Here is a 26,361-nt window from a genome sequence, read left to right on the forward strand (position 1 = left end):
CTAATGAAACTATGCTATTGGTTGCACTATAGGAAGTGCTGGATCCAGCTTCTTTGAAGCTTTGGGCCATACTAGAGACTAAAAGTCAGGATATCTCTGCTTTGAATTTGAATTTTGTTTGGAAATACCCAAACTTAACAATAGTTATACTACAACATATTGGCCCAGCACAGGAAAACTTTTTGTGTCAAAGACCCCAGAAATTCCTTAAATCACAGGTAGCTGTCAGTACTGGATTAGAGGCAAGCAGCAGGACACCTATGCTACCAAGATATAATGAGTGAAACAATTAACTCTACGTTATAGTAGGAACTAATCCTGTCAACACGGGACCACTAGGTGGCAGCACTTGTTCATGGTGTGGCATTAAAAATGGTATTTATCAGTCATAGCACAGGGAGATACAGTACTGAACTATATCTTTTAATTTAGTTGCCCTTAAATATCGAAATTGTTGTATTCCATACCTGGTTTCAGCAGCAATTTACATCTTCTGAAGTTAATACTTTGAGTCTGTGATGCCCAGTAGTAAGTTAATAATTACTTTTACTTTGTTAAAAGTTTTTAAACTCACATATGAGACTGGCAGTAAAGTATTCAAATAACAACCCTTTAATATAGCCATAATAAGGACTTAATTTTGCAATGATATTTGGTTAGTATCCTGCTTTAAACCCCACAGCTGTTATCTCTTTTCTCATACATTAAGCTGACAGCGGTGAGATAATGGCTTTGTGATGAAGAGGTTTGTGTGGGTGAGAGATAAAGAGTTAAATGTGCCCTGCCTCTGCAGGCTGTGATTGGCCCGCAGCTGCAGCGCTGGGACGGACAACAAGTCTCAGCTCCGTGCGGACTGGAAAAGTCACTCGGTGGAAGAAGCGGACTATACAAACTGTACTGAGTTTTTAAAAATTACCATATGGGACTTTTTGTGATTTGTGGAAGAGTCCGGTTTTATTACAGTCTTGAATCCGTTATTTTATCTCTGAGACGAGCGCGCGCTGGTCAGTTGGTCAGAGGTCGGTGAAAAGTCGACCACTGTCACTTTTGATTCATGGACTCAACACGGACTTCAGCTAAAAGCATTTCTGTCAAGAGGCTGACACAAGTTTGATTTCATTCATTGAATATTCAGGTATGTTGTCGACATATGACATACCGGCCTTCCCTCCATTTTATTTACATGTATCCTCTTTATTTGTAGTGAGCAGTGATATTTTACTGTAAGAGCAGCAAAGATAAACTAGCTAAAACAGACGTTTTGCTGTTCAAAACCTCGGTTAGCTATTTGAATATTTAGCCGACATATACATAACTGTGCTATTACATTAACTAGGACTTCTTAAACTTTACAAGGACCCTAAAATACTGTGGACCCCATTGTAAAACCCCAGACAGACCCCAAACCTGAGTTTCTGACTGTACTTAAACTGTGAATAATCACATTCACAAATTATGTGATAATGCTAACTTATTGTTAATGCTTTGTTATAGAAATTATATAGATTTTTTTTTGTAATATTGGCATTAAACTTACTTAATTTGGGGTTTGTTTTTAGACCACACAGACCTTCTTACAGACCCCAAAATGTCTCAACAAAAAACTGTGTCCAGCCAGAAAAAGTATTTAGAAAAGTATTGACATAAAAACAATGCAATTAATAGTATAATCACTGATATTACACGTGTAGCTATAACATAAAGTTATATTATAGGAAAGTAGGCTAATACTTTTTTGTAATTATAGCTTGTGAAATTGGCTTCACAGCAAAGTTTTTTTTTCTAAATCCTCTAGCCCAATTATTCTCCAAGGATTGGTCCTGCTATGTGCATATACAGTGTGTCACTGTGACCATGTGTCTTTCAGATTTAGGGAACATGAAGTTGTCTTTGGACAGTATGGGCGTCCTGAAGATTGTGCTTTTCATCTTTGAGGCTGTTTTGCTGACCGACTGTGCGAGAGGTGAGAGCTGCTTCATAGACGTTCTTTGTTTCTCTCTAGTATTGCATGTTTTAAACCTGGAAGGTAACACCAGATTCATAGCTCATTATAACTCAAGTTGACTGGCTGGTTTCTTGTGAGCATGAAGAAAGTTTCAGTTGGCTCTTAACGTTTTCGCACAGAGAAGTAAGAGACGGAAAACTAAGAGCTAAAAAATCTCTAAACAGAGCCCAAAATCAACACAGGGCAGGGGAATGAGAGAGGGCAAGCCAACCCCTACCCCCAGTCTGTGTGTGTTTCAGTCATGGCCGTGTATATATGCGTGTGTGTGTGTGTGTGTGTGTGTGCACATTCACTAGAGCTAAACCAAACAAACATCATCCATCAGCTTCCCAGGGTGAAAGAACACAAGTCAGTGTAAGAGTCCAGCTCTCCCGCGGCTATCCAAGGGACTGTCTCACATCAGCCTGTGTGTGTGTGTGTGTGTGTGTGTGTGTGTGTTCATGACCGAAACACTGAGTGGAGGGTGGGAGACCTCAGTCTGACCACAATTCACTGCACTGTTTATTGTGCCAATATCAATACTTTACTTTATAAAGATGAGTTACAGTGAGCTTGTCAACAGGTCATGAATAACTGTCGAGGCAATTTCTATGATTTCATCCAACATCACTGACTACTGAACCAAGTCTGATGCAATCCAGTGGCATGAGTCAAAGACCGCGGCAAAACTTGCAACTACACTCCGGCTTTAATGAGAGAAATCTTAAAGCCAGACACATTTCCCTGGAAAACAAGCTCTATAGCGCTCTGTTTTTTCTTCAGCTCAGCATGGAAGTGGATTCAAGAGGCGTCTGATAGGTACAATACCTGTATGTGGCTATCAGGGCTCGAGGTAGAGGGGGCAGGAGAGGGCTGGCGGCAGTTTAGAGGGGGAGATTAGATCTGTGGGTCTGCAGACAATGCCTCATTCACAGCGTGGCAGCCGTGCCTTCACGGCACGACTAAACCAAAAGTAAACAAGACGTAAAGGCTAAATAAGATTAGACAGGCAATTTTGTATGTTTACAGATTAGCAGATGTCAGTGAAGGAGAAACCCAAAGGGGAATCCGATAGGATGATGGAGAGTGGAGGTCCAATGGGTCTAAACTGATTTAATATCAGACAAAAAGACGAATTTACAGCCTGCTTTTCATAATTTGTCTGAAAGTGGTTACAGATGCACGGACAGATAGACCCATGAGCAGATATGTAGTTGGCAGGCGGTCTGAGTGAGATGATTTTGAATGATGCTTGACAATCTGTGAAGTGTAAATATCCCACAGTTCTCCCAGCAGAAGCAGCGATACAGTGAGTTCTGTGTTACAGTCCAAATGCAACAGCTTGACTCTGACATCCTGTGAAATACAGTCAGGGAGTTTTGACTCCAAACTTGTGCTTTTATAGTGAGGCCAAGGCCAGAAAATCTGTAAAACTGTCCCTGTAAAATTTAACAATGCGTGATGACAACTTTGACAAATGTAAATTAAATTATAAAGGATAGGCCCCCTTTGACTTATGTGTGAAACAGTAAAAACAAATTGCAAGTGTTACTTTACTGCTGTTATCTAACCATTTCAAACATTGCACCTGAGAAGACAGTAAGTTTGGGTGAACGATTTTAAGCCTGTTGCTGTCAGTCATCAGGGGACATCTGACCCTGGACCCTCTGCCCCGGTTCCACACACAAACACACAGGCACATATGGACCCTCCCTCACTCCACTGCTACAACTTTGCGACTGGCCAAGCAAGGATTATTTCTTATGATCCCCCTAGGAATCCCCACACTTCCTCCGTTCCAGCGCCTTCTTTCCTCCCCCCTCTGGTGCTCCGTCACCCCCAGCAGCTGGAGTAGGTGCTCAGTGATGTGTCCCAGCAGAGCCTCTAATGTGGTGACAGGCCCGGGGACCACTGGGCTCCACTAACTGAGGAATGCAGCAGCCTGGACATATGGATCTGCAGAAATGCACCCTGAGAGAAACAGAGAGGCACCAGGTGTCTCTGTTATGCACCAGGACTAGCTAACAATGAACACACACGCACTGAATAGTACTGTTTTGATGCATTTCCATTAGAAACAGACATCAAATACAGTTGTGTCTTTTTGGGCATGTATGTGACTCTGCTTTATTCCTGTTTTCTAACACCACACACATGTTTGCTTCACCTCTGGAGCCATCTGGTGAAGTTTAGAGCATGCAAACTGCTCTGCAACCTTGTTGGAAAGTATACATTTTATAGCAGAGTTACATCATGGTTTCATAACAAGACGGTACTATGAGATAAATTGTATGCCAAGGGCTTTTAAAATCACAAGGCCATTTGGCTCCCAGACAGTTTTCCATTTCCTTTAACTGTAATGAGGCTAGTTTCTCAGTAACCAAATGCCCCAAGTCCTCTTATTTTTTAAATAGCTCCTGAATAGTAAGAAGGTGTAACAGTGGTGTTCTGGCTCGTGGGCAAAGCTGGTGAGACTGGGGGGGTAAGAAAAGGCTCGGCTGTGCTGCTGTGTTGCATGTTTTTTACAATCCTTGCCCAACTCGCACTTTAATACTCCATTTAGGTATTAGAAGTAAAATCAGTTTCATGTTACATTTTGTTTTTCAGCCCACACCAAACAGTGGAACTCAAGGGACATCTCTCGTCTCCTCCAATTTTCTGCGTTTTCCAAACCAGACAACCAACACTACCTGTCACCTTTCTTACACATGTCCCCCTTCTTTTTCCCTGCTTCTCTCTGCATTTCCTCCCATTTATTACCAGTGTAAAGTTGAAGGAAGTAAGTTAAGTTAATGTGCTGTCGTTAAAACAAGGCATGAGCTGACCTCTACTCCCACCCAGCCTTTCTCAACTCTCCGTAGCACCTATTTACTGAGTCTGGGTCTGGGCGGAGAACAATGGATGGATTATTACGTGTGGCGGTCCCCCAGGTTGGACAGGGCAACAGTGATTAATTTTAAACACTTTGCATCCCTGTAGACCGGACTTATTTGCCATCTATTAGAACTCACAGTAGACGGGGGACTCTCTTTACTGATTCGCTGCCATTTAGAGGTGCGTGAGAAGAAGTTACGAGATTGAATAAGTGTGCTTTCGTGCGCCCAAATATATGCGTGTGTTTTATTAAGCAGGCTGAAATTACCCTGAGAAAAGTCATGATAATGAGACATCCAAGGAGCAGAGGGCAATTTGGAAAACCTCAGAGGTATACCAACAACCATTCCCGCTCCACCTCCTTCTTCTCTAAACCAGGTGGAAGTAATATTCCTCCTGCTATGATCCCTCTGTTTCTATCACGGAAATAATGTTACCACCACTATAACAATCCAAGTTCCCCATCTATCAGCATACACTGCCGACCCTGTCATTTCAGGAGGAAACATTCGGAGAGAGGAATGTGTCAGACTTCACCCCTCCAAGGGGAAAGAAAGGAAAGGGCTGTAGCTGTGATAAGTAGACATAATGGAGGTCAGTTGGTGTTTACTTTAGCAGGGTCATATAATCCCTGTGAGCAACACTCCCCTCATTGATTGACTTTAATGGCCACTTCAATTAGCATTCATGAGGAATTTCAACAAGGCATTGTCTGCTTCCAGTATTTGTCACTTTCAGCTGTATGCTAATGCTTAGATGCACATGGGGAGAATTTTATTTTCTTCTTTTATTGTTATTATTATTATTATTATTTAAGAAAATCTTATTGAATCATACGAAAGTCTGTGTGTGTACAAAGCTCATTAGTTTGTTTGGGCAGTTGGCTCTGGGAGTGTTTTCGGACCACACACACTCTTCCTGCTGGCTCAATGGATTTGGGTTCAGTTAAATAGAATTCCTTTGGCTCCTGTTAACCTTCACAAAACCCATGTGGCTGTTCACAAAGTGCACATGGAGGTGCCAGACTGTCACCATTCAGATGATAATCAACTTCATGTGCTTCCCTGGTCTGACTTGCAGGATTTACCAGTCATATGAATAACAGATTTTTGTTAATTGACAGCTGTTTGGTGTTAAATAAGCATCTGATGATACTGGACTCCACAGTTCAGGCTGCTGTGTTACACCCTTGGCCCTGAGAGAGAGTGGACTGAGGGACTGGAAGCGAGCCTGTAGGTGGGGGTGAGGGTCCGCCTTGCTGGAACCTTACAAGTGACCTTACAATAACATTTCAGCTCCACAGTGGGAAGTGTTTGTCTTGCGCAACCCCTCTTTCTAAGCCTCCTTCATTTCTCCAGTCCCGCTCTGTTTTCTCTTTTTCTTTTGAGGAGCCAAGTCATGGAGAGAGACGCCCCCTCCTTCTCCATCTCCCCCCTCCTCTTCATTTGGTGCTCCACAGCTGTTCACTCAGTCACTTCAGTAAGTGAAATGAGATTCAAATTGCTCTCCTCTTTCACCCCTCAACAGGAGAAGCCGGTTTTGTTTTTCTGTAGATTTTAACTTGTAGATTTATGATTCGGGGGGGCGCCCTGGTAGTTCACCTGGTAAAGTGCATACCATTAAGGCTGAGTCCTTACCCCAGTGGCCTGGGTTCGATTCCAACCCGGTCAGGGCCCTTTGCTGCATGTCATCCCCTCTCTCTCTCCGCAACTGTCACTATCTAATAAAGGCAAAAATGCCCCCCAAAATATAGTGATTCGGACAGATGAGTCTGCATCCAGCTGCAGACAGGAGGTGCAGAAATCAAAACTTTTCCTCCACTTTTCTTTCTTCTCCATGTTTTTCCTGTAGCATTGGCTCCTTGTTGCATCTTCTGCCATGTCCTTGGTTTTGAGCCACCTTGCGAAAAAACCTACAAAACATGTGCCACTACAACCTTTTGTTGTCTCAGGAAAACATATCTATACTGATTTATGTGATGGTGGCCTTCAGGATGTTGCTTGGACTGAGCAGGTTTGGACAAGTTCAACAGTTGTCATTGTGATGTTAGTGAATAAAAGGCTGATTTAAACTGCAGAAATATTATCTGGACAATCTTACTGTATGTGCTTGTTTGCTGTACTTGCCACAGCCTGCTTAAATCTGTGCTGCTGTTGCCTCATACTGACTTATCAGAATACCATATCAGGCAGCCAGAGATAGCTGTTGCATATAACATTGATGATGAGCTTCCTCTCTTATTTTTTTTACCTCTCTCTGTTATCAGGTCTTTCATTATTACCTTCTGTTTATAATTTTGGGAAGCAGTTGGGTGTTAGTCATCTTTATAATCTGATATCAGACATCAGCACCTCACTTGGAAAAAAGTAATCACTTAGAAATCACACACACACACACTGCCATTCTACAGTTAAAAGGTTGATTGAAAGTTATGGTGGTGGCAACAGCGATGGCTGGCTGAGCCTGAAGAAAGCCAAGCCAGGGGACAGCTGGGATAACGAGCTCTGAATGAGGCCTCCGCTGCCTTCGACACACACCCCCGGACCCTCCTTCCAGTTTCTTCCATCCTCCCCTCCTCACCACCCCTCTTTCAGTTCACCTCCGATGAGCTTCAATGAGACCCCACGTGGCTTTGTGGCTTTTTCACTTCCACTTTGTTTTTCATTAGCGATTCTTTTGAGCGACCTGAGAAATTCTTTGTGCATTGTCCCCATTGATTGAGTTTATAAAGAGTCTGGTCTGGGCGATTGCTTGTCACAGTACGTCAAAATAGGAGTTTTCATTGCGAACGTTACGGGCTGTCATGATGGCATTTGTTTGCACCCATTTCCAGCAGCAGCACTCTCTGTCAACCCGGGAGAGGAGGCAAAGAGGCCCTGATTTTTCATTCAGGGGACCTCTGTAATGAATGGAAAAATATGTCCCAGCTTTGACTTGAAGAGTGGAACGGGACAAGGGAGGAAAAATCATTTCAGGAGCAAAGAGTATAATCTGTCATATTTTATAGCAGGGCTACTGCTATCCCAGGCTGGAATTCTGCACCATGCACTGAAACTGATTTGATTTCCTCATGTGCAGGGATGTGAGTTTGGGACTTCAGCCACCAGCCTGGATGTACTTGGACTTAGAGGCTTGGCAGATGGGGGCACTGTACAGTTATTCTGTGTCTAGATTGAATATTAGCTAAACGTTTTGTTTATTCTTAGCTATGCTAGCAGCCTGACTCTAGAGATGGCAATGTGGGTCTTGTCGGCCAGTCAGTTGGTCCACCACTTTGGTACAGACTGAAATATCTCCACAACTATTTGATGGACTTCCATGAAATTTTGTACAGATGTTCACGGTTCCCAGAGGAGTTGGTGATCTTCTGACTTTTCCTGTAGCGCCACCATGAGGTTGACATTTGTGATTCAGAGTGAAATGTCTTGATTTCATGGCAGTCCTGTTGGCTGGATTGCAAAATTGGTACAAATATTCACTATCATATCAAATTACTTTGTTATCCTCTGACTTTTCTTCTAGCGCCACCAGCAGGTCAAACTTTTCACTTCTTCAGTGAAATATCTCAACATGTACTTGATCCGTTGGCACCAAATTTTATATCGATGTTGATGGTTCACAGACAATGTATTCTAATGACTTTGGTTATCCCCTGACCTTTCATCGAGCGCCATCCTCAGGTCAAAATGTCTGTTTGTCCGATACTTTGGTTTATGACCAAATGTAACAGCATTCACATCAGTCTCAGCTGTACGTTGTGTTTAGTGCTAATTACTATAATTAAGAGCTTAAACATTATTCATGCTACGCAACATCAACATGCTAGCATTATCATTGTGAGCATATTAGAATTTTGACATTAGCATTTACCTCAAAGCACCGCTGAAGTGCAGCCTCAAAGAGCCACTAGTGTTGCTCTAGGCTCTGAGTCTTGTTTATTATTTTTTAAGGCATTTTCACATTAATTGGATAGTAGAGATATGGAAATTCAATGATGTAACAGAAGTCCTTGCAGCAGGACGTCTATTCTGGTCATCAGCCGCCTGTTCCTGTGCAGGTCACCTTGATAAAAGGACTGTATAGCTCAGCATGGACAGTTAATTAACAAAGAAAGAGACAGCCAGACTGGCAGACAGAGATGGATATAGGGCAGTGACCTTTGTACAGCGGAGTAGTAAGGTGAACTGGGAAAGCACTGAACAAATTGTCACTGTGAAAGGGCGAGTACCACATTGTAATGACAGGCTCAACAGCTCCACGATGACAGATTGATTTCAGACAATATTCCTGGATTGTCAAGAGGCCCCATTGCTGTCATTGAGAGCTTTGCCAGTTCCTCCACCCCCTCCGTCTGCCTCGCCTTGCTTCTCCCCGCTCTGTCTCGTCTCTGTCTCACCCGCCTTTCTCTTTACCTCACCCATTCCTCTACTAGCCTCTCCCTCCCTCCTGCTCTTGTCTGAATTGTTCCATTCTGCCCAAACACTCTGGCTACATCGCAGTCTGTCATTGGCCCTCTCCTGAAAAGACCTTGTTGACAAAGGCGCTGGTGTAAAGCGCTACTCAGTGTCATGGAGATTGGCTTATACTCAGACTGTACGCTGGTGTAGGGTTCCTGGAGATGGAGAAATGAGGGGCACTCAGTGCCAGGCTCGGCCATCATGATCATCACACAGATGTGACCACAACACACACAGAGACACACACACTGGTCCGCCAGTGACAGCATGTCTGGCTCAAAACGGTCTTGTTTACAGCCTCTGTGCTTCTCTGCCAGTCAGTACAACATCAGACCAACGCAGAGCGATGGTGGCTTGACTTAATTAGACATCTGTATCTCATTCAGCCCATCCCTCCTCCAGACTGGACTCCGACTGTGTCAACTGTACACAATGAGCCAAACACAGGTTGGATAGTTAGTTTTTTCCCACTGTGGAATGCAGGAAGGTTGAAAGTGGAGGCATGCAGGGAGTGGCAGGATGTACCTCGCTGTTGACTGATGAGTTCTTGTAATGTGGAAGCGATGTAACATATGTTGACCAGCAAGCATGCTCTGGAGCAGTGGTTCCCAATGTTTTTGGTGAAGCAATGTTTACTTGTGTCCCAGCGTCATCTGTTGCAAACATACAGTATATGGGATAGAGGGCCAATACTTTTTTGGTACCAACTAAAAAATGTCCGTAGAAAAGAGCATCGAAAACTGTCAAGTACGAATGCTGGCATTAAATGCTTGCTTGAATTTGTACTTTGTTTATTCTTTGATCCAATAGTACATAGTACAAGTTTCTAATTTAGGTAAACACCTTGTATGGCTGCTTGATTGGTTGGTTAATCAACATTTAACATTTGAAAGTATGGCTTTTTCGTAGATAAAAAAATGTATTGACACTGAAACTTGGGTATCATTTCAGCACTCTCTCTCTCTCTCTGTATGTTTATTTTCTTTATTTGAATGATTTTTGAGGCCTGAAAAGTCATTCATAAGAAAAGCAAAGATTAGTAGAACAGTGATTCCCAAACATTTTGGCCTGCAGCCCCTTAAAATTAAACAATGTCTACTTGTGACACAGTTTATGGTCTTTTTTCTGTATTTTACAATAAAAAAGCAACACATTTGACAAAAGAATATATCACAATAATATTGTGTAAAAGAAAAATGTCCCTCCTTTTATATCACTTTAATCATCCATCTTGGGACCTCTCACATTTATCGTGGAATCTGATCCTTTGGGGTCCCAAACCCCAGGTTGGGAACCACTGGATTACAGGAAGATCTCGGGGAAAAAATCAAATATTGAGGAATATTTTTTTCCTACTTCCCTATTCTGGGTAAGATTGTCTCATGACCCCTCTGAAAGATGTAGGGAACTGCTCTGCAGGAAGGAGTATGTGGTTAAATGCTAATCTAAAGTAAGGGGTTTAATCTTTAACACCCATTGTTGTCTGTGGCATGAGGACTACAGTATAATGACATGCAGATTAATGAGTCTTTTTGCCTCTAAACTTTCATTTCTGTGTACGTTTGTGAGAGAGAATAAGAGACAATACACAGGCGGTCCAGAGCAGCCAAACATGTGTGAGCGTTCACACAATGTCCCCTTTCTGTGCCAAGTGGTCGGTCCATCTCCAAACATATCAGACAGACAGTAATAAACAGGTGCTCGTTGGTGCCCTGCTCTGTATTGGTGAGAGAGAGGTCTGTTTGAGTGTGTCATGTGGCCGAGGCTGAGCCCGGGCCAGGGAGTGGGGTGTGAGATTGTTGGGATTCCTGGTTACTGCCGCCTGGGCCCACCTAATCCCCCTTCATTCCCCTATGCAGCCCTCCTCTCCTTATGAGCTGTGTGTTAAAGGAGGCCTCTCTGCCATCTTAGCCTGTGCTCCCAGCCACTCTCTAAATCAACCCTCTTCTCTTTAACCCTCACCCTGCTTCTCTCTCCTCGGCTTGATTTTTATTTCTCTCCCCTCCTCTGACCACTCTTTCTCTGTCTCTGTCTGTCACTCTATCTGGCCTTTCTCTCCCTTCCTAGCCTCCCTCCTGTTGCCTCTTCCCTGATAAGTGGCCCTAAGCACACACTCAGCCCCTGTGTCTGCACCGGGCCTTTGCCTAATGGAGTGAGATAAAGCGACTTGAGTGCCACTCACTGTGTGCTCTTTATGACAGGGCAAGACCAGTGAATTACTGACTCACATTCGCATGAAAAGTTATGCCACTGAATTAGTGTGTTAGTGTTTTCTTTTTACTAAGAATATTTGAGAAAAAGTGTCTTTGTTTGTTTGATTCACAATTTTCATTTTCACTGAAAAAACTATTAAAATCATGATGGTGTGACATTTGTTGGGGTCTGTACCAAACAAACATGTTTTCTTACATCTGGAAAACCAGATGTGTAGGCCAGGGCATCTCTGCAGCACTACACTACTTCATTATAAGGCTGGTTTGTCACACATTTTACTTTTATCAAAAAATTGCAGTTTCTACAATTTGGATATTGCACTTGACCAAATTGCGATTTCAATAATATTTCGATTAACTGTGCAGCACTACCAGAAAGAGATAAAAACATTAAGTGATAAAGTTGGTGTTATTCTATGTTTTTGTTATTGACAAACAATTCCCATGAAAAGACCAAAACCAACAATGCATTAGTCTATATCTCAATACTTTCTGACCTCTCTACCTGTGGCTCTCAGACTCAAGCCCATTGGTTCCTACTGATGTAAATATTTAAAAACTGTTCACAAATTTATAGTTTAATCTTTAAGAAAAGGCTTAGTAATTTCCTAAAGCAGCTGAGCATTGTAAATTATAGCAAATGTTATTCAACAGGAGTAAACAGTGCATTTGTTGGGGAATATTTTCAGCTGTGTATTATTACACATTTGATGCACTAGTGACTGTTTATGGCAGCAGGATGGTGTATGTAGAGCTGACTCAAACTAAACTACAGTGCCCATGTTCGTGGTAATGAAGGAACATGTCACCCAGTGCAACAGTGTGGCTCTTTAATGTATTTTTTATAGTTTTCGGACAACAATGGAGGTCTATGGCACAAGCTATATCAGGCTTTGGCTACACAGGAAATACAATTCAGTTTGGTCTTGTTTTTTTTTCATGGGATTTGTTGTTAGAAAAATATAAAATATTGCCAGCCTTACCCTTTAGAAAACAGAGAGAAATTAGGCTCTTAAAAGGTCATAGTAATATTAATAACCCAAAATAGTGACAACTTTAAAAAAAAAACATAACTCTATACTAACAGTGGTAGACCAGGTAAAGACCATCGGAAAAGCAGGCTATAAACTGTTCCACTGCAACTTGTATGCACTATCCAGCAATAAGAAAAAATGGCCACTCCAAAAACATTATATGAAAGACCTCTCTTAATTCAAGTTAAGGACTTTCCATAAGGACTCTGTACTTTTCCAGGCTTGTGGAAGTACGGAAAAGTATGGAGTCCTTATGGAAAAACCCTTAACTGAATTAAAAGAGGCTTTTCATATAATCAAAGTAACAGTAAGTTATAAAATGCAGGATTTCTCCCAGGAAATTTATAGCTGAGGCAGTAAGCCACCTGGATCCTGATGTATCTCGTGATCAATTTATTTATTAGTGGATGGCCTAAGCAATAGCCACACTTACTAAATATATGGCATTTGGTTTTTCCTGAAGGTTAATGTTTTATTTCATAAAAGTGTATTAATTATTTATGATGTTAGCAAATGTAGTCTTTGTTTCAGGGGAGGTGGCTAACCTCTATAAATGATGACCAATATTCAGAAAAATAACAATATCTTTACAGTTTATTGACAAACAAACAAATATTTATATCTAACTGATTTATTTTGGATGGAGCCTGGATTTTTGTTGCTTTGTAGCGGCAGATGACAGCAGTAAGACTACAAAACACACACACACACACACACACACACACACACACACACACACACACACACACACACACACGCTGCTTTTCTCTGACAGAGGCAGCTGGGGCCGGGAGAAAGCAGTCAAGTTTAATGAAATATAGCAGCTTAGAGTTCAAAGGCTCCACAGTAGGGCCTGTTAAGGGTAGGCTGCGTGATGGAGATGTTTCCAGAAGCTTTATGACGCTGGTGTAATTTCTCTGTTTCTTTCCTGTTCGGGGAGGTCGGCAGGAGCCTGTTGTTCTGGAGCCATTAGTGAAGGAAGCAGACGCAGATTCACTGCAAACAAGCAGCGATGTCATTTCAGTGATTCTGCTTTAATCAGATAGATTGACTGGAGCATCTTATTCTCTTTACCTCTTTCTTTTTATTCCACCCCCTCCTGCTGGTTCTCTAGTCCCTCATGTCACCCAATAGCTCCTCCTGCACCATTCCCACCACCGAAGCAGTTGCTATTCAGCCCACATCAAATGGTGCCGAAGAAAGAGCCATTGTCCTGGCTGGTCTTACACCGCTCTTATCTATTGATTGGAAAGCAGAGAGGAGAAAATAACAGGTATTGATTACCACACTGGGTGAAGTTGCTGGGCAGGACGTCTGGAGGGGTAAGGAAAGACGGCATTCTTCACCCTCCTCTGCCCCACTGCTGTCAGAACAGCCTCCACCGCCACTCCACATATCCAGTCCCCTTTCACCCTGCTTCTCCCCTCCGTCCCTCACCTCACCTCCTTTCTTGAACTGCCAAGGTGGCTCTCCCCCTACTCTTTCTCTCTCACTGTTTTATGCCGATTTTGATCTCTGCTTGTGAAATGTATAGCCAAGCGCAGCAGTAGCCTCTGAACAGAAGCTCTGGCCTTTCACACACTCCCCGAGCTGCGATGTCTGCCTCACTTTTTGCCTTCACCCAACCCCATCAGTCTCAAGTAAAGTCACCAGCTCTGGATTTGGTTTCTAGCTTTCATGTAGTTTTTTTGTGATTTTTTTTTCTTTTCCCTCTTATGTTCCTTGAACTCAACTTACTTTTTTCCATCCATTTTGTTATATTGTTGTATTATACAAGTGCTCCTGAGGTTTTAAGAGATGCATGATAGAATATTTCCCTGGAAGCACAGGCTCCATTAAACTTCCTCTCTTATGTTAGAGGACTGTCTGCTCTTGTACGGTCTGCTGAGCTAACACAGTGCTGCTGAGTAGGAGGAAGCATTCTCCAACTTCTATCTGTCTCTCTGCCTCTTATCCTTTATGTAAATACTGCATATTGAAGACACATTCACTCAGATCAGTGTTTATCTTAGTAATGAATCACTACAGTCTGGCATTGTGCAAAAGCCTTTTGATGCACAAGAAATTCTTGCAGTTGGCTGGAGATTAAGGACCAAATCCTTTTTATTAGCAGATGTTTACAGTGTTGTTTGAATAACTATATCCTGTATTGGGCAGACGGTGTTGCGTGCATTATCAAGTTGTTCTCATTGCGGCTGGTTCCAGGTGTTCGCTATTGGAGCGGCTGTCAGCAGCCAAGCCAACCCTTTATTGACATGTTTGCAATGACTAAAAAGACCAAAGCACTTTGTATAGGAGAAAAAATGCATCATTACAAATCCACAGGTGTTTTGTAAAAGAGAAAATAAATGAGGAGAGAGGTACCAGCACATCTGAACATTGCTCAACTCTGGCAGCCCTTGTAGTCTATTTTTTCTTTCCTAACATATTTCCCTACTGGGATGCCTGCATGTCAGATCAACAGTTCATTAACCCGCTCACAAGGTTTTCGTAAAAATGGCTATATTTAGTCTGTATCAAAAGAATGCCTCTCATTGAATGTGCCCCTTTCTCTTAAAATAATCCATCACCAAATTGAGCAAAGAAAAACAGAGCTAATTCTGAGAGTCGCCAGGCCTCCTCCTTCTTTTCCTGCGCTATGAAAGATTCCATTCACACATGGAGCTCAGCTATAATAAGGAGCGCCGTACCAAGGCTGCAATACGGGAAAGCCCATATGGTCATGTGTGTCATTTTCCATTTACAGAGCAGCTAACAATTCTAACAATTTGAGTAAACACTCACCGGTTTGTCATAAATCTGACAGATTCCCATTCATCACAGCCTCCATAGAGGACCATGATGCTTAGTTCAGCAACCAGGAGAGAGCCTCAAAAGACTGAAGCTAAAACAGCAGAGAAAAGTGCAGCTATAGTACATTTTACCTCCAGTATAGTGTTATTACATGTTGCATTCATACATCTTGAACTATGTATCTTACAATCAAGCAGATAAGGCAATAATTCTCCTTTTCTCAGAATTAGATTTTTTTTTTACAGAGGGCCTCTGTCTGGTAGTTTCAAAGCTTTCAACTCCAAGGTTAAGAGAACCTGTCCTTGAGAGGGAGGAGGCGGAGGAGGAGAGTCCCTATTGAAGAAAGGATGGTGGTCATGCACACAGCGCAAATACTTATTAAGTTATTCAGAGGATGTCCTTGATTTCAGCACCTCTTCATGCCTTGTTTTTCAAAAGGACTTCAAAAGGTTTTTTTAAGAGCGGAGATGTAGGGAGGAAAACATTTGTTGCACATTCCTCGCACTTGGAGCACCAGCCAAAGCTTTCTAGTTTATTAAGTCAAAAAGCTCAGGAGCTGGAGTCATCCTGAATAACCCAAGTTCAAGATCACATAGACCTTTATCACAATTAAAGGAATAGTTAGACATTTTTGGAAATACGTCATTTGTATGTTTGTTTATTTGTTTTTTAGCATACAGACACAAGAATGGTATCAATCTCTCGGCAAGAAAGCAAAGAAGCCCATTTTCCAAAATGTCGAACTGTTCCTTTAAATGATTAACAACAGTCACATGGCATCTTTAAAGACATGACAAAAAGCCATCTGATCATATAAATGAAGCTTAAAAAGCCAAATTTAAAGAAGGATCCTCCACTAGAAGACTGGGTGTATAATAAGTGTCAAATGCTCTGCAAACAACACTGCAGAGAGGTTTTGCAGTGCACCGTTTTACGAATGGAAAAGAGCATTCAGATGTTCCCCTGTCTCTTTATTTTCTCGAGAAGACTATAACTCTCTAGAAATGCCCTTCCAGCTTTCAGAAATCTTTGTTTGACAAGCAGTACCTATGCTGGGTCAATGTGTTTTGACACTTTGCTTCAGCTGAACCTTTGACATGAATCAGGCCTTGTTTTTGTGTGTCATTAATCGAGAAGGAAACACATGGTTGAGTGGCTTGCAGGACCATAAGTTAGAAGAGATAACTGAAGCCTATTTGTTTAAGATTTGGCAGAAATGTATTTATGTTTTTACAAGGCTGTTCAGTCTTTTAGGATCAACTCAGTCCATGTGAGCTCCAGCAGCACCAAGCCAACGCTGTGACCTGTTTGTGGTCCTAAAGCAGCGTCTGCAGAGTAAGAAACTGAACAGTGAGCGCCTCTGTTCTGCTTTCCTGGTAGCAGAGGAGTGAGATATGGGCCAGCTGACAACAGCCAAAAAAACTGCGGTCGCATTTTCTCCACAGACATAAACAATGACACTTCCAATTTCCTGTGCATGCTGTGGACCAGGAAAGGCCATTCACAGAGAGGAAGGAAAACTCTGAGTGTGCGTGGTTGAGAAAGACATAGAAACAAAAAAGGAAGAAGGTTTTCATCGGTTTTACGCTCACAAGTTTCACTTTTTTCCGCTGAGTTTTGTAGCATGACTTATAAACCTTTTTTTTTTTTCTTTTATAAAATATGACTAAGTCCAGCGTTTTTAGCATCCGAGGTCACCAGCACAGCAGTCCAGATGTTGTACCTGCAGCTGAGATACATCTGTTGGCAATGTGATGGATAAAACAGCCAGATGGAGTTACCTGTGTCACCTTCCCCCATCAGTATAATGAACTTCTTGTTTACCATATGTGTGAAATGCACCAAAGGAATGTGACTCCATGTGTGTGTGTTTGAGCGTGTGTGTATGTGTTTGGAGAGGCCATGTGTACTTACCCTCCCCATTGTTTTTACTGCTACCAGCCTGGCCATTTGTTCTGAGGCACAGACTGTGCTCTGTGTACTTTTGAGGGCTGTTGCAGCTATAGGGTTTGGTTGCATTTCCTCCCCCTCTTTCACTCACCCAATCTTCTGTTTCTCTTCGATGTCTAGTCTGCTCAGTAATTCGGGGTTTTGTTTAGTTGTTGGTGGGGGGTTAGTTGAACGCCTGGTGATGTGCGAGCAGCGGCACAGGCCCCCTAACACCATCACAGGGTGTTTCGGCCCGCTCCACTTCACCAGATCTGAGGGAGCAGACCTGAGCCAATTAAGAGCAGGGAGAACGGCTGCTGTCCGTCTCTCTGTGACCCGCCCCCCTCATCGCTTTGATCTCTTGCACGCTACGCAAAACCAGAGCCAGAACACTTTACTCTCTCTGTGCAGGCAGTGGACGACAGGGCCTGTCCAATTATTACAATCTGGTTTCGACATTTCTGCATAATCGGACAAAAACATGACAAATTACCTCTATCTCACTCCATCTGCCCACATCCGAGCTGTTTTTAGAGATGTTTTTAGTCAGGATTCAGATATTTTATTTCATTTGCTGATTCTAATACACTTTTGTTAACTTAGCTATTGACTCTGATGTTCAAAAAATCGTTTTTGCAGTGTCACTTGGTTAGTAAACCCATTAAATTTAGTTGTTAAGCTAATATTTTTGAAATTGTTGGATATGAAAGAGGCTCCTCTCTATCTTTACCTAAAAACTAAAACTTACAATGACAGTGTCCTTGCAGTATATATTTAGTTGCTCAATTACACTTATTTCATAAAGTAATTTTTCCAGTGGCTACCTAATGTACTCACTCTGTGCTCCCACTTAATAGGTGAGGTGAGCTTCCATCAAATTCCAACCTAAAAGTTTGGTAGTTTTCATTGGAGACTTTAATGTAGTGTGGTCTAGATCAGTAGTTCCCAGACTGGGGACAAGGACTCCCCAAAGGGGTTGCAAGATGATTAACAGGAGAGGTGAGGAAAAAATTCATTCTTGACCTTGGAAACAGCAGTTGGTAAAACAATCTCACCATAAGGTCCATTCAGTAGCTATTCTGGGGCTTTCGATCGAATGACATGATCTTCATTAGCAGATGGAGTTTTCCAGATGTCATGAAAATAGATGTTCGAATTGCCATTCCTATGAGCCCTTTAAGGACTTCTCAGCCATGTTGGCTTAAAAGTTTAGATTAAAGCTCCAGGACAGCTACTGAATGGAGCTTGTGGTGAGATTGTTTTGCTAACTAGAAAAAAACACAAAAATATTTCTGCCACAAATTATATTAATTTTTCTTTAGAATGTGTGTTCTAATCTTTGCTTTTTTAGTGAATTTCTTTTGACTTGTACCTCTAAAGATTATTAAAATAATGTGAAAAGGAAAAATCACCCTTTGACAGAACTGATCACAACTGGAAGAGGTATACAACCTGTGACAAGGAGTTGCAAGGAGAAGACATTGCATTGTTTAATAGGGTCATAGGTCAAAACGCTGTGAATCACTGTTCTAGATGATATTTCATTGTCTGTTTCACCCTGACAAGAATAAAATTGTGGGGAATTGCTGTATAAATTTGATGTTTTTGGCACCAAAATTGTTTAAGATGTAGAATACAATCTAAAAATATTGGTATCAGCCTCAGAAATACATTTTTTATGTTATTGTGGGCTGCAGATTCAAACACATAATTTGTTTTCCTTTTGCAAAACGATATTAAGGTAAAAAAAAAAAAAGCCTTCAAAATTCACCATTATTGCGTTTGCGTGTCCACAGGACCTCCACGGGTGTCTGAGAAGGTTGCTCACAGACAGACGGCCCGGCTCGGGAGTGCCATTAAGCTGCCATGTCCAGTGGAAGGAGACCCTCCGCCCCTCATAATGTGGACCAAAGATGGGCGCAACATCCACAGTGGCTGGGTCCGGTTTCGTATCCTCCGCATGGGCCTGAAGATCAAGGAGGTGGAAGGAGATGACACGGGGACCTACATCTGCAAAGCCACCAACGGCTTTGGTAGCGTTAACATAAACTATACCCTCATCGTCATCGGTGAGTGCAGATGGATTTGTATGTAGCACATTAGATCGTTTGTATAACCTGTTGCTCTACAGGTTCCTGAGATGAGATCACTGAGGAAAAGTGTTACTCTTGTTAAAAATTCGCTCAATTGAGCATCTTTAAAACATGAAGTCACCTGTCTGGTAACTAAAACCAGAGACCACGGCGGTGAGTCAGTCTCCTGATTTGTACGATCAGAGCACATCATCTTCCACCCTGGTGTTTTGAAGCCATATTTGTAACACTTTCCTGCAGTCACAAATCTCACCACAGTTCAAATGTTAAAAGACAGCATCACTCACAGAGGTCGAGGTCTAAAACAAGTGGATTTATGGAGGTTTAGTGGTTGATCCTCTCATCTATTGTATGTGTTACAGCCCCTACCTCTCCCTGCCCAAAGTCAACAGCGGCATGGGATATTGTTTCATACCACTTCATCCTCTGTGACTCAGTTGGATCTCAAGCTCTTCCTTTTCCTTAGGCTACACTCTGTGGAGGCAGGAGGTCTGCAGCTCCGCAATAAGAAACACATTCAGTGTAATAGTGCCGGTTTGTCTTCAGACTCTCACACAGCTCTTGAAAGGGGCCTGGAGGATTAAGCACAGTCTGACTGAGTGTGTTACTCGTTTGTGCATGTGCATACAGTGCATTTCCTCTGCGCTAGAGCAGAGCATGATGAATGAGCGGAGTGGAGCGTGAAGGCTGTGTTTAGTCTAATTACTCTAAGATGCCTAATTAGGGCCAGAGTCTGTGCTCTCGCTCTTTCTCGCAGGAGGAGATGCAGCCTGGTCTTCTGACAGCCGGGCTTCAGAAGAATAGCCATAATCAGGCAGATGTGGAAAACACTTCAGAAAACAGTGCTTTTTGTAATAAATCATGCTTGGAAGTAGATGGGACTGAAGTTTATTTTAGGGTCCCCCTCAATATGAAGTTGCCAGTGAGTTCAAAGAGAGGGTGTCTGCTGATTGTGCTAAAATGAAAGGTTGGAGATGGAGGCACCGAGCCAGCTATAATGTCAAGGTTCATACTACAGTTGTGCTATATAGTAGTCAGACGTGGCTATGTCTGTGTTTGCATTGCACTTAAAGGGCATTCTGAGTTTTTATATACACTGAACATTTGTTTGTGGAACACATTCAGAATCAATCATGTGATGGATAACAACCACCATGCCGTTTTAAGTTTGTTTCAAGGCTCTGTTGATTGGATGGATACTGTCACAATCCTTGGTGCAGTTTGATGTGATGGAGTAGGTCTAGTTAATGTTTTTCCACTGCATCAGTAGCATTTTTTTTTTTTTTTTTACATTTCCAGGTACATTGGGGTCACAATTCTGATAGCCTGTTCAGAAATGGAGACCTAATTTCTGCTGTGCTTCTGTTGATCTGTACCTCAAATGCTGCCTCCAAATAGGTGCTTTGCCTTTGTCTCAACTTTGAATAACAGATAAAAATCTATCAAAGGTCAACAAGAATGAAGGTCACAATTTCTGACACAGTTTAAGACAGAAATTCAACAGAAATATGTAGCACCAGAATCAGGTACTTGGCCTTTCTCTCACCTGTTTTAAACACTGTTGTTGTTGTTCAGATACTCAAAAGGATGGTTCAGAGAAAAGTGCAAAGACTGTGACGTGGTATTTGTATGCTGAGAAAGAGCTTGCACAAACATAAGCAAATACAAATAAGGGGAAAAGGGGCCACAAAAGTTCCCCTCACCACTGGGCTCTTTAAACATGTGAGACAACTTATTTCTGAAGTATTAGTCTCTGCAGTAGAGCCAAATACTATACATGCATGTGGGATTCATTTTTGGATTTGAATATTGATTAAAAGCTGGGAGACACAGAATAACGATTTTGATAAATTAAAGCCAACCTACACTCTCTCTCTCACACACACACACATACAGAAGACACACACAATTAGCCAATTCATCTTGGTGATAGATAACAACTTTTTCCCCTGCGGTATGTTTATGTGGCAGATCATTTGTCTGGTTTGGCTTCTGCTGCCGTGCGACTGAGTGAGAATGAAGACTTCAATGAAAACAGTTTAAGACTGCTGTGATGAAGCTGGCAGGGATCACAGGGAGATCAGTTCAACCTGACTGCATTCGTTGCTCTACTCCCACTCTGTGATTACGTTAGGAAAAAATACCATTGGAAGTTCAATCATAAGTCTTTCTTGGAAGCATATTTCCATGAGATTTTTATCAGAAGTGTTTTTTTGCCCTTTATGGAGTTACCTAGAGACTTTCTGGCCTGAACCTTAATCCTGATCTGGTTTGTTCCATTTCCTACTTGTCCTCTGGTGGTGGTGAGTGCATGACAGCCCGTCACTAGATACTAAACGTCTAGTCTGCATCTCACAAGAACAACCCCCCCTGTCCGTCCGTCATCCCATTAGGCACTGGCAGGCCATCACCACAGCGTTTGTTTTTATAGATAATTGTTCCATCAGAGCTGCATTGCATTCTGGGTGCCTTTTTGCCACAAAGATTAGGGGGCCTCATTGTCAAAATACTTCCAGGATTGAAGTCAGCTTAATACAGCCAAATAGTCTGCAATTATCATGAGCAACACTTTCCATTAACGTTGAATCACCTAATTGTTAGCCATTTTAATTTAGTGGCGTGCAGTTAACTGTAGCGACCTGCTGGGAGGCCTATTATGTTGCTCAAAAAGATCAGAGAGAGAGATTATTTATTTGAAACACTGTAAATGAGGGGTAGCTCCACATACAGTATCCATCATGTCAGTTTATTATTTTTACTGGATCACAGAGTGAAAAAGTAAGAGAGGCAACTGCAGTCAGTTATAGTGCCGGTCAGGGGAGAAGGGTCGACAAAATCCTGGCAGCTGTTCAAGTTCAAGGCTCAATGTGGAGAGCATAACTTTTTAAACATCGCCTGGGACCCAGCAGAGAAGCCAAGCAGAAGAAAGACAGTAAGATAAAGAGATGGCGAAGACATGGGGTGAGATTGGAAGTGAGAGACTGAGGGGTTTTGCAGGGTGATGTAAGGGGGGGTGTCCACTGTAGCTGGAGAGATATCCCTTCTTCCATCTGCCAGCGGACAGCCTGTCCTCCCCTGAGCTATCTGAAGAATCTGGTCAGTCAGTGCAACATGGCGCCTCCTCAATCCCTCCAGCTGGCTGTTTGGGCCCTGTTTGGGGTGGTCTCTTGACAACTGGCCCCATCACCTCCCAGCACCCCCACCAGGATAGGCAGATGCATGCAGCAACCTCTTCGTCCTCAGCTGCTTAGGCTACAGCAGGCTTCATATTAGCATTAACATGGGATTGTCATATTAACATTTGCAGGATTGGATTTTAATGTTTATGTCTGCACAGATAATATATTATAGGGCTGATACAGGGCTGGCAGCGCTCATTATGTCTACATGGAGATATTGGCTCTCGCAGCACATTTTTCATTTTCACTCCTCTCCAGAGACATTGTCAGGCCAACTGTTGGATAAACTGCCCCGTGTGTGACTGATCACATGTGGTAGCTGTTTGGAGATTTCCAGAGTGTGATGCAAGGCCACTGTGCATAACTTGTCCTGGACATTACAATGTCCCCAACAACATCTGGAGCTCATTGTGACCTCAAATCATCAGGCATTTTCCTGTGATTCAGCTGGCACAGGAGGCCAGGGGAGAGAGTGTGTAGTGGCCTGTTTCCTGTGGCTGGATTTGTGAATGAAGTGGGAGGGGATGGTGTCAGACCCTAAACACTGTAGCAAGACCATGAATGGATTTAAGTTGTATGGAAGGAGGCTGATTGCATTTTAAACAATTTGATAATTTCACTTGGAGCATTTACTTGCATAAGCATGCACTTGAATCATGACTCCTGTAACTGAATTTCCATTCGCATAATGAACCTTTGATTTCATACAGTATGCAAAGTATAAGGATTTTTGTTTGATCACTGATTCCATAATAAGTTGCAGCTTTTACTTACTTTCTAGTACACAAGAACAGGCCTCTCAGTCACTCCTCATTTATTGATTATTTTGTTTCAATCTTCCAAAAATAACAATCATATGGCAGCCATGAGATGTCCTACCTCACCCCTATGTGCAGTCTAGTGAGCCAACATTGTGTAAAAGACAATAGTGGCAAGGGATAGCTTTAACAGGACACACATAAAGGGTGCCATTGTTCCCTAGAATCACCAAAAAGTAGAGAGGAAATAGATTCGGGAAAAAAAAAACAAGTCAAAAAGAAAACCCCGGCAGTGTGGGACCATGTTCTGTTTGGATTGGGAGGTTCAGGAACTGGGAGGAATGTGGAGAGCCCAAGTGAGCAACAGAGAAATATTTCTTCCAGTGGATGCTGTTTTTTAAAGGAATGGGTTATTATAGTTGGCCAGTTAAACCCCTTCAAATAGCCATGACATCATGGCTGGGCTTGGTGCTGCAGGGGACAAACAAAGGAGGGTTTGTACCCAGAGAACCCTAGAGAGCTTTGAGGGGTTTTGGGGGGACTCGGAGGGAGTCCGAGAACGAGGGGGTTAGAAGTCACATCTGGTCTCTTTACCTGACCCAATCAAACCCTGAGAGGGAATCTAGTGTGCCAAACTGGATCGAGAAAAATCTTGAGGCTGCACTGAACTGGAAATCAAAAAGAGGTACGAAAGGTACAGAACTGACTGGGAGTTTTTCCATTTTGTACTGTTATTAAAACATACATTTAACTTGTCCTTTACATCGTGACATGTCTTTATCTTTCCCTTGACTTATGGTTGGTAAGTTTGTTTGAGATGCTAAGAATGACTTAGACTACCATATCTAATGTGAAGTGACACCTCAGTAGTATCATATAAAATCATTTAACAGCAGCCCTTCTTCAATAATCATCTGCTTAACGTGTCTTCCTGCACAGAGTGGCAGATATTGGCGAGGAACCAAATCTGCTCTGTTAATTCATCAATGCTTAACTCGAAAAGTCGATATGCATCACAAACCGTCGATTAGGTTTCACTCATTATATTTTCTCTAAGCCCTGTCTTAGCTCCGCTGCATGATGTCAGCCAATGACATAAACTCCACAGCTGTCTCCTGGAACTGGGCTTACGAAAACTGATCATATTACTTCCAAATGTTACAGAGTATGACCCGAGCATGCACCCCGCTCAGAGGAGCCTATCTGTAAATGCTAAATTTACTCAGAGAGAGCCAAGAACGCTTTGCTGGGCCTGTTTGGTGTTGGGTCGCTGCCATACGAGCTGTGACGGTGACACTGTCAACAATTAAGAACCAGATTCTAATGGAAAGTTAATACGGGCTTTAAAAGTAGCAATATACCTACAATATTAATATTGCCATACAAACTGAAAAATGCATTTATAGTGATTTAAGAAGCACAAGGTTGATAATAAATTACTGTTTAATGCTTCAGATTAATGTCAGTGCAATATACATGCGCTACATTACGCACTTATGATCTAGCTGTTTCTGTATAAACAGGAAGTTGAGCATGTAAGTTCATTCTTGAACTTGGAAATAATAGTTTGACCAGATAATCTTAACTTAAGGTCCACTTACCAACTTTTAAAGTTTAAAGCTCCAGAAAAAGCTATAAAGTTTCAAATCTTCATATCACCCACCTTTACAACTTTTAAGTAATTTACTGCTTGGTGTTTAAGCCATGCTATTGTTTTGGGTTTTTTCACTGCAAAAGAACCAACGCCTTGTTGACTAACTATTGTCCTGCTGTGTTAACAGATGACTCAGGTTCTGATAAAACTGGACCCGGGGCGGCTGATGGAGTAGAGCCTGACCTGGGCTTGTCAGAAAAACTTGGTAAGAGCTCTGTTGACATGCTATCAATGATGCAGCGGTAAATTAAAGGACCATACCAGTGGTTCTGCATGATTTATCCTTTTTTACTAGAAATCACATGTACTTTACATCACAGCTAAACATTTTGCAAACCATGCTGCTGTGTTTTTATATTTTTGGATGTATTTTTCTCCAGGCAGCCATTCCCAAAGGTTCCCTTTAATCTCTGTTAGCTGACACCTAACATCATGTCTGCATTTAATTTCTGTCAAAGTGAAATTATTGCTGTTTGGTAATGCAGTTTAATTGCAGATTGACTAAAAAGTCTGCATTGCTTTACTCTGCAATGATATTGCAACTTTAACAAACATAATACAGATTTTACTGTGATGGATTTGACAACTTGAACAAATTTCAATAGTCTACCATTTTATTTTCATCCTATACAAAAATGAATAAAAATCAATTGGTGTCTGGAACAGAAAGAAAAAAAAAACTAGAAAATAGTCAGCAAAAGTGTAAAGTACTGTATGTATGATTTGTAGTTAAGGAGCTAAAACTCGCAAAAACACTGGTATGGTTCTTTAAAATGGGGGTAAATTGTCAGCTCAAGTCATGTATCCACTGATAAGTTAAGTAACTAAATGTTTCCTCTTCTTTGCCCTAAAGTGCGTCCCCGCTTCACCCAGCCCGCTAAGATGAGAAAAAGGGTGATAGCCCGTCCTGTTGGCAGCTCAGTGCGGCTCAAATGCATGGCCAGTGGAAATCCTCGACCGGACATCGTGTGGCTGAAGGACGACAGGCCGCTGACGGAGCAGGAGGTTGGCGAGGGCCGTCAGAAGAGGTGGACTCTGAGTCTGAGGAACCTGACGCCAGAGCACAGCGGCAGATATACCTGCAGCGTCTCTAATCGGGCAGGAGAAATCAACGCCACGTATAAAGTTGAGGTCATACGTGAGTATCCCACAGAGAGGCTTAGCTGTACGCATACCAAACATATTCACCTGGAAATATTAATGCTAACAGATGAGGCAAAGGTAATTAATTTAAATGATTACTGCTGTTTGTGTGGATCGTTTTTCTTATCTTTTGTACATTGCTGCGGGAAATTGAAATAGCGTAGGAAGAACAGTAACCTTTAAAAAAATCTTCTCTCTGATCTACCTACTCCTGTTGTGTGATTGCGATCAGCAGGTCTTATTCATAACT

The 26,361-nt window shown here is 42.2% G+C and overlaps 1 protein-coding gene across 1 annotated transcript in view; it reads left to right on the top strand.

Moving 5' to 3' along the window:
• The first annotated feature begins 803 nt into the window (after positions 1 to 803).
• LOC122862347 (fibroblast growth factor receptor-like 1) overlaps positions 804 to 26,361 on the top strand; it is a 28,592-nt gene continuing 3,034 nt past the window's right edge. Inside the window, exons 1-5 of the mRNA XM_044167787.1 lie at positions 804 to 1,135; positions 1,868 to 1,963; positions 19,081 to 19,353; positions 25,096 to 25,173; positions 25,822 to 26,106. Of these exons, the coding sequence (XP_044023722.1) occupies positions 1,879 to 1,963; positions 19,081 to 19,353; positions 25,096 to 25,173; positions 25,822 to 26,106 (721 nt within the window). The 5' untranslated portion in view covers positions 804 to 1,135; positions 1,868 to 1,878. The remainder of the gene's footprint in view (positions 1,136 to 1,867; positions 1,964 to 19,080; positions 19,354 to 25,095; positions 25,174 to 25,821; positions 26,107 to 26,361) is intronic.

This window comes from Siniperca chuatsi, linkage group LG15 (genome assembly GCF_020085105.1).
Source record: "Siniperca chuatsi isolate FFG_IHB_CAS linkage group LG15, ASM2008510v1, whole genome shotgun sequence".
Classification (NCBI taxonomy): domain Eukaryota; kingdom Metazoa; phylum Chordata; class Actinopteri; order Centrarchiformes; family Sinipercidae; genus Siniperca; species Siniperca chuatsi.